The 9,408-nt window shown below is 39.6% G+C and overlaps 1 protein-coding gene across 1 annotated transcript; it reads left to right on the top strand.

Moving 5' to 3' along the window:
- The first annotated feature begins 7,056 nt into the window (after positions 1-7,056).
- Positions 7,057-8,776, top strand: LOC147884874 (uncharacterized). Its single transcript, XM_087397228.1, has 4 exons — positions 7,057-7,070; positions 7,176-7,281; positions 7,368-7,676; positions 7,857-8,776. The coding sequence occupies exons 1-4, from the start codon at positions 7,057-7,059 to the stop codon at positions 8,742-8,744; spliced, it is 1,317 nt and encodes a 438-aa protein (XP_087253354.1). The 3' UTR covers positions 8,745-8,776.
- The last annotated feature ends 632 nt before the right edge of the window (positions 8,777-9,408 follow it).

Below are 9,408 nucleotides of genomic sequence, written 5' to 3' on the forward strand. Positions count from 1 at the left end.
TACCTAGGATATGGAGAGTGCGCAAGTACGTGGTTGTGTCTTTACAAGTATAATATAGGATTATCCTTTTATGACTCTCTTTCGCATGCATGTCTTATACTAACACATTCATGCACATGTGCAAGACTTGTTACAAGTGGATACTATGCTTGTCCTGTCTGTGGATCAAGTTTAAACCGCTTGCATGATACTCCAAACATATGAGGAAAAATGTTTATGAAGGTCATGCTCGATACCTTCTGCTGGACCATCTCATGTTTGGAGGTCAACTTGATCCACCACCACCATATTTCAAGGCAAGTGACTGGATTTAGGCTTGGAGGGTGAATGGAGAGGAACCTCCTCATGGTATGAAGAGGCTATCCATCTTTCATGAGCTTCCTTATTGGGGTCAGTTACAAGTCAATCATCTCTTTGATCCCATGCATATCTTCAAGAATGTGGGGGCTATTATTTGGGCACACTTGGTTGGTTCCAAAGTGAGACGCTCCAAACCTTGAAATCAAGATTGATTCTATAGAGAGAAGGAGAAAACTAAAATACAATAGACGGAGATTTTTTGTTTAATCAAAATCGTTTACAATCAATCCTAGAGTCACAATACTCCATGTACAGAGCTTAAACTACCCAACCATGCCCGAGCTATCCTCACTCTCACTCACACCAAAGTGTTTCAATGAGTCTCACCTCACTCAAGATGATACAATCATAGATGAAAGAAGAATCTCACTCTCACTCGCACTCTCAATCTCAATCTTGAAGCTTCTAAAATATGCTGACTCTATGTATTCTTAGTTTTTGACTTAATAGATTATGGAATTAGATCTTAACCTCTCCTTAAAGTTGTAGATCGCAATCTGATCTTTCCAACAAAAAAAAGAGCTCCTCAATGTGAGTTCGGAATCAAAAGTTATGGTCGAAATAGTGACTGTTGTTTTTATCCAAGAAAGGTGCGACCTACTTTTCCCCACCTTTAGCTGGCTTTTCCACTTTATCTTGCTTTTCTTGACCTTCACAACCAATTTGCTCCATTCCTGGACCATTGCAGCAATAACTTTAGTTCTTTTTAAATCGTTCACTCCTTTCCAAGTTCTCCTTTAGAATCCGCAAATCTGGACCTCTCTTTAAACGTGCAAACTCCGGTCACAACTCCCATGCATATATATATATTTTCTTCGATTTGTTAAATCTCAAATCACTTATTACTATTTTCAAAACACAAAATTGACATGAAAATAAATTTCACAAATAACTACTACTACCAACAAAAAAGAAATTTATACACAAAATATGGAGTGTCACACAAAGACTCAAGAGGAGTGCAAGAAGACTTGCATGCTATGAATAGGATGTCTCGTTTGTGGTCCCAAGTGTGTGCTTCGGGAAAATTTTTTCTCCTTGCAAAAGCAACATGGATCCTCTCCAAGAGAGAGGAGGCAGGGTCAAGGCAGACATTGCCTCTTTTTGAACACCCATAGGGTACATGCGTTGCTTGAAAGGAGCATTTTCAAAGGACAATAAGCTTAGTGGGCTCAAGTCCCATGATTGGCACAAGGTCTTACAGGTATTCTAAGCTGTAGGAGTAGTGTACCGATAATCGTGATGCATTAGTGTAATTATGATTATGTTATATTATTGACATGACTTCTTTGTTGCTTTGATAGTTCATCCTCCCAATTACAGTAAAAGGGTGCTTACAAGAAGATGTTAGAAATGCTATATTCAAGATCAGTGGTATTGTGAGGTATGTGATATAGGTGGATATCTTACATGGGCATGTGATATAGGTGGATATCTCAAAAAGATATCTTCATATCGAGCATCGAGAAGGCTAGGCTGGACTCCATCAAAGTCGTATGCTTGCTTGAGAAGCACCTTTCCTCGAGCATTGTGACAACTCAAGTGCACTTGCTTGCGCACATAGTTGATGAGGTGGCCATTGCAGGTACTGTTCATAGTCAGTGGATGTTCTTTCTCAAGCGGTTTATGAAAACTTTGAAGGGATTTGTAAGGCAAAGAGCAAGAGCAAAAGCAAGCATGACAGAGGGATGGCTTGTACAAGAGTCATAATGGAGTTTCTTGCATCCACGGATCCCGATATGCCACAGGTTAGCATAACAAGGATGATGATCGCATCATTGGCAAGGTTCCCCAAGGAAAAGGGATTGAAAGAAAGAGAGCGAAGAGCAAATGGAGAAATTCAATAACTTTTGTATCCTCAATAGCAAGAAGATGCAGAAGTGGATTGAGAGATATGAAGCGGCCAAAGTCAAAGAATAGTTGCAAGGAAGAGATTTAGATTTTAGACGATTTAGTATTTTCATTCTTGATGTAAAATGGTTTAAACTATTTACAATGGTCCCCATGCGATAGTGAGAAAAGACAGTAGCTGCTTCTTTGCCATAGACTCCACCAAACTTTGGACCGATGAAAGTGATACTTTTGTTCTTCTCGAGCATTGTGAGCAGGTGCATAGAGCAGGTGCATACTAATGATTTAATTAATTGAAGCTTTTATTTTTAAAGATCTATTGATACATGTACCTAAGCATAATTTCATATATATAATTGATGGCATTTGGCACCCATCTTCATTATAGGTGGCTTTTCATCTGGATCATTTTCATCCAAGATGGTGTTAGTGATTTAAGTTGCACCACCAAGTAAGCAAATTTTTGAAGATAGAGATGTGGATATGGAGATGCCACTACCAATGCCAGATCCAATTAATGCAGATGGATCTAGCAAAGAAGATGAAGATCACAATATGAGCCAAGAGGAAGATGCACATAATGACATCATACGGGAGGAAGATGGAGATCACGATATATAATTGAGGAAGAAGATGACGATCATCAAGAATCACCACACTTCATTGAAGAAGCTGATCAAGTCTTATGTGAACGTATGATGCTAGAGTACGATGATGATATAGGAGATCAACTCGGTATTGAGTTAGAGATAGACTTGTTTGCAACATTAGACTTGGCTCAGGATGAAGCCGTTGATGTAAATGCTGTTCATTGATTTTTTTCATCTCAAACTAGGACATGAATATATGAGCTTCAAACTTGATGTAGATGCTCTTGTACTTTTATTCTCTCAAAAGATCAAACATGTATGAAAAAGAAAAAAAATTTGTCATTGGGAAAAACTATAGGTCGGTATGGGAAAAAACACTCTCTGTAAAATGTCACTATAGGAAACTGTCTAAGTGTCGCTATATAACGACCATTCACAAGTCTAGTAAGTGTTGCTATATAGAGACTCTCTTTAAAACTTGCTATATAGTGACACTTAACCAATCCCGCTTTGATTATCGACGATTAGCACCCCGCGCGAGCTAAACATTGATGCTTAAGTGTCAAAATAGGGCCCGTGTGTAGTAGTGACAACCATATATCTCCTTCCAAAAGCAAACTTCCTGCTACCCCATAACTTCTCCACCTCACAGAGCACTTGAAGCTCACAAAATGTCATCCTCTCTCCTGCTCTCAGAGCGCTCAATTCCTATAGTAACAATGCCCCTGCTCCATCTAGTAGCACCCAGCCTTCAAGTAATAGCCCATCATCTCCCCACCACCTACCTACAAGAAGAGATGCCTTCTTCACAAGAAGCTCCCCGCCCCACCCCCTATCTCCAGATCTTCCCCGCCTGCTTAGTAGCCTCACCTCCTAGAGCATCCTCCACATGAGCAGCACTCGATCTCTCTAGTAGCCTCCCCTTTGCTCTCACATCTGCCATCTTCACATATCATCTCCCCCAGAAGGGCCTAGAGCTAGTGCACATACTACATGTACACATTTTTCCAGAGAATCCAGCCACATCATCACTTGCCCTTTTACCACCCTTCCTTCAAACTTTATACCAAGGCTATTCATGCCTCGGGGGGGTCACTATGTATAAACCCTCTATATCACGTGCGTTCAAGGCCTATATTTAAAATCCCTTATTTGTAAAATTTTTCATTAATAAAATGTATCCCTTTTTAATACAAATCTGTAAATTTTTTCCAAAACTATTTTAAATAGTTCCTTATGTATATTTATTTCTGTAAATTTTAGGAATAAAAAATATCCTTCTTTTGAACTCACGTGATAGGGTTACATATGTTGAGTGACCCCCCCGAGATTCATGCCCAAACCATAGACTTGGTGCACACACATGCATGTCACCAACACTTACTACCTTGCTCACAGACTATCTACATGATAAACCCAATTCTGACACACGAAACATTTACATGACACCCACAACAAAAATTGCTCATGCCTTCATACAAAAATGATTGCGGACAACTATGAAGAGCACATGTCATCCCATAATAAAACATTGTCACACACCAAGAAAGTATTTACATCCATATAGAGTCTCTTATGAGAGTGTCCATAACTCAAAGCCACCTGAACCCACTAGCTATGTGCCTACCCATCAGCATGTAACAAGTGGAAAACTTATTTACAATTTTATCCACACAATGGTTGAAACGTTTTAATAAGCCGATTTAAAACAATTGTTTTAAATCTCTCCTAAATACATGACTATAGATGACAATGGAGCTTATTCTGATAGATATGATAGCAACAACTTGGTTAAAGTTATCATGGTCCGCTACTATTTTTCAATGAAACATTTCTTTTTAGTTGAAAAAAATTCCAAGTGCCTAAAATCATTGCAAATAAGTGGTGGAAATAGCCTCTTGTATAGTAGTTTCTTGAACACCCCTTACATGTGCATGCATGTACATGCATGCGTGCGCACACACACAAGCGTGCATGCATGTACATGCACATATACACACACACACAAAATTTTTAGTTCATTAAGTCCACTTTGCTTGAGTCCCTAAAGAATTATATGTGCTCTCTAAACCATGTATTTGTAAATCATATCCTAACTAGAATATAGAGACAAGCTCATCTTAAATATACCCACATGTCCATGCAGAGAAAAGACAATCAATGTATTCATTATCTAATGATACTAGTAAGGGCTATAATAAGAATAGGAATACTAGTGTTCAGCTGAGAATTTACAATCAGGAATATTTAGTAAAAGAGGAATTAATAGATGTAAAGGTTCAAAATAATGATGCTCACAATAGTAATTACATTGTGGTATGAGTTTTTAAGTTGTCACATTTGGGATCAAAGGTTGAAGAATCATTTTTCAAATGACTAGACCATTAACTTTTGTTTTGTAGTCTGCAGACGGGATGAGTTACCTCTATCATGACATTCTTAATATCATATTGATATATATTTCTTAAATTGATGCATAAAAGTTTCAAATCTTGGCGAATGTTTCAAACATTTAATTTTATTATGGCATGCAAACTTTCCATGTCAATATAAAATTTTAGCTTCTTAAAGAAACTAACTTGAAAATATCATCCATGGATAGGGGCACTTTTTCCTTCTAGGTTTTTTTCCTAACCACAATCAGTGGGGTTGAGGTTGTTTTAGATTTTTAGACTTTTGCATGTTGATAGGCCTTTGTAATCTCATTCTTGCAATTTCTTTCCAATAGACCTCTTCCATGTCTCTTTTCACACACACACACACACACACATAATTGGAAAAAAATTTACAAGACATAAGTAGCCATGCATTAATTCATCTTGTTATTTAGGGAATATTGGAGCATTTCAGCCCTGATTTTTCCTTGTTTCAGAAAACAGAATGTAAGCTTTGATATCAGTATCGACAATTATCTTGGAATTTTTTGTATCCGTATTGATGTGTGGATATTAGAATCCATAATAGAGATATTAATAATTATATGGGCATTTACAATCATGGTTTTAGCAATGCTTCCTTAGTGTTGTTTATAGTCACACCAATATCAATGTTTTGATTCTTTTATGAAACACATTTATAAGTGTTTTCCATTGAAATGACCATTGCAAATGATGCGAATGGTTGAAATGTATATAATGTTAAAAACTATTTGGGTGCAAGAAAAAAGTAGAATCGACATGAATTTGAAAAATTTTTAAACTTCCAAAATGTAATTTAAGAGAGCAATATTTTTGCAATAGTAGACATTAAATGCGAGTCTTTTCTGAACCCTTGCAATGGAGATAAGTGCATATACATGTTGACTAAAATAAGGTCTATAATAGGACATGATGAATGAAATGAGCAATGACAAAGGAGATAAGAAATGATATTTAGGAATTGGCAACATAAGACGTGAGAGTGCCAAGCTAATGAGTGCAACTTTTTGTTAAAAGGAGGAAAGGTCTTGAAATAGGAAGATTTTGATTCCTTTAAGTTGACTTTGCTAAAGTGCCTAAACAATCGTATGTGTTCTCTAAATCATCCATTTATAATTCACATCTCGACTAAAATATAGAGACATGTACATTTTAAATCCCACACACTCCCACGCATAAAAAAGGTAATGAATGTATTCCAAATCTAATACTAGGAGGAGCAATAGTAAGATTTTGAGTAGTAGTGTTGAACTAAAGTTTTCGATCATAACTATTGAGTGAAACGGCAATTGGCACATGCATTGCTTCGTGGATAGTGGAGGATTAATTTGTGTCGCACATCTCTAAACTTTTTGTGATAGGAATATATTTCCATAGCCGCACCACATCATTACTTTTTAACTTAGTTTCTTACCACAATATTTTGAACATCCATGTACTATGGTGATTCGTGAAGGCATTATCAAGTAATTATGGTTGGAGAAAAGCTTGGAATCTTGCTTGTAACTCACTACCTATTGGATAATTCTTATTCACTTTCCTCCGAAATAAGTTTTCCCCGTCATAATTATGTTGCTATTATATGACGTTGCTCAATAGCTATCTCAGACAACCAGTCCAAATTGGTATAGTAACCTAAAAAAATTTAGATAATAACATTGTTAGCTTCGGGCATAACATAATGAGTAACAATGGTATCTGTACCGTTAGGGTCAACTTTAACGTAGCTCAAATAGCTATGTAGAGTGTAGAACGTAACATGAGGGCCTAGGCTTTCAAGTTGCCAAAGTAAGGACTGCTAGCTCACTTTTCGCAGTTTAATTGGGACGTGCGTGATCATGCGAATTGGCAGGTGAGGGAAAGACCCTCGGACACAGACGAGTGCTTTATGCAATCGACAACCCAACTTCAAAGTCTAGGGACGATATAAAGGCATTGAAACTTTCAAGCATTGTAGGTTGCTCGAAAGTAAATCTTACGCCTTGTGGGATAAAGTAGACGTTATCCTAGTACAAAGGCGCCAGACAAGGGATTACAGCTGGCCCTCGCAAGCAGTCGTAGATGTACTGCTGCTTTTTATATGTGCGTAAATTGGTACACACTCTACTGCTCCTTTAAATGCAGAACACTTCTATCCCTTGTCTAACAGATCGTCAAGGAGTATCATTTGTCGAACGTCAAGTTTGTAGTCATGGCTCTACGTATGGCCGCAGCCGTTGCAGTCCTTCTCATCGCTTTGATGATTGTCTTGCAAACGGAAGGCAAAGCACTCCTGCGAGACGTAAGATATTGTCCTTGCGGCTTCATCAAATGCCCTGTAGATTGCCCAAAGCTGCTTAGTCTTGACCTGCCAAAGTTATGCGTTCTCAACTGCAAAAAGTGTCAACCTAGCTGCAAGGTTAATGGTGAGCTCGCTGCTCCTCCTTTCCCTATCGTTTCTTTCGTGCTCGAGTTGAAAGTAAGAATCTAACCCGTGCCTTGAACTAAGCTGAACGAAGTATAATGAGAACAGTTGAATTGTTTTATGCACAAATAAGTACTCAGCCAGCTATCTAGTATCAAGCATCGATAGGGAAGATTGTCGTTTTCCACTCTGCTTAGTTGGTTTAGACGATAATTTCCCGTCTCTCACTCTCAGTCTTCACGAAAACCCATTTGGATAAATGCTATTGGAAAGGTTTTTATATCTGTTCTTAAAAAAAAATTTCGTGAATACTGCGAGCCAGCGTGCAAGAAGAGGGGAACGGTGTGCTACGATCCTCGTTTCGTGGGAGGTGACGGCACCGTTTTCTATTTCCACGGGAAGGCCAATGACGATTTCTGCATGGTCTCCGACAAAAGCCTGCACATCAATGGGCACTTCATCGGGACGCGCCCACTGGGGAGAACAAGAGACTTCACGTGGGTACAAGCTATTGGGATTCTCTACGGTTCTCGGAAAGTGAGCGTCAGCGCAAAGAAGGTGCCTCTATGGGACGAAAGCGTCGATCAGCTGGAGGTAACCTATGACGGGATGGCCATTACGATGGCGACGGAGAGTGGGGCCAGCTGGAGGTCCCCCTACGGAGAATTCACAGTGGTACGCACAGAAGACGTCAATGCAGTGGAGGTAGAAGTCACGGGGTTGCTGAAAGTATCGATCGATGTGAATCATGTGAGCGAGGAGGATAACAGAGTGCACAAGTATGGGATCACGGAAGGAGAAGATTGCTTTGCGCACTTGGACATGCAGTTCCATTTCTCCAATCTGACAACGGACGTGGGAGGGGTGTTGGGGCAGACGTATAGGCCGGACTACAAGAGCGGAGTAAAAGTGGGGGTGCCGATGCCGATAATGGGAGGCAACGACAAATTCAAGAGTTCCTCACTCTTTGCAGCTGATTGCAAAGAGGCAAAATTTCAACCAGCTTCTGCGGACGATGTCTCCGACTTCATTAATATGGACGCCAATCTTTCTGGGCTGCAGAGTGTCTTGAGCTGCACCAGTGCTCGTGGAGGTGGCACTGGCATCGTGTGCCGTCGCTGATCAAGCTCATATTCTAGTAGATTGCCAATGGTAAGCCACAATAGGCTTATTAGTTTCACAAGCATCAGCTCATATATAGCTGCATGTCCAAACCATTAAGCTACTCCACAGAGTACAACTTACACTGCCCAGTCATGCTAAAATGGCAGTGATAGTGCATGTCTCATTCGCCAAGTATGTCATGTTTACGTTTTGATCAATAAATGATCGACTATATCATATTTACATTTGCCCCTATCGTCGCTAATTAATTTCTGTGTCGAGTTGATTCTCCAACTCTCACCCTGGGCACATGCAGTGTTTTTGGGGTGATTCAAGAATGGTTCAGACAGGGAAGGCAGTCGAAAGCCTACCGAAAGGCAATTGGATGCCGGACTCATGCAATTGGACTACACAGGCAGGCAGGGTCCGGCAAGAGGGGGATATCCAATAGGAATGCTTCTCTCACCTACCGGATTTCAATCCTAACATGTGCCCGTAACTCCGATAGGGTCCAATGAGCTTCAGGCTAACATGTGCCCCTAAAGTCGATTGCCTCCAGTAGGAATCTGCTTGACGGAATACAATCGGAAGAGACTTCATGTGCCCAACCTATCTGTCAATCCTAACAGCCGTCCCGAGTATAAAAATCCAAAACTTTCAAAGGTCCAATCAATTGAAAAAC

Source organism: Dipteris shenzhenensis, chromosome 26, assembly GCF_047967505.1.
Source record: "Dipteris shenzhenensis isolate YYH24624 ecotype China chromosome 26, Dip_SZ_1.0, whole genome shotgun sequence".
Lineage (NCBI taxonomy): Eukaryota > Viridiplantae > Streptophyta > Polypodiopsida > Gleicheniales > Dipteridaceae > Dipteris > Dipteris shenzhenensis.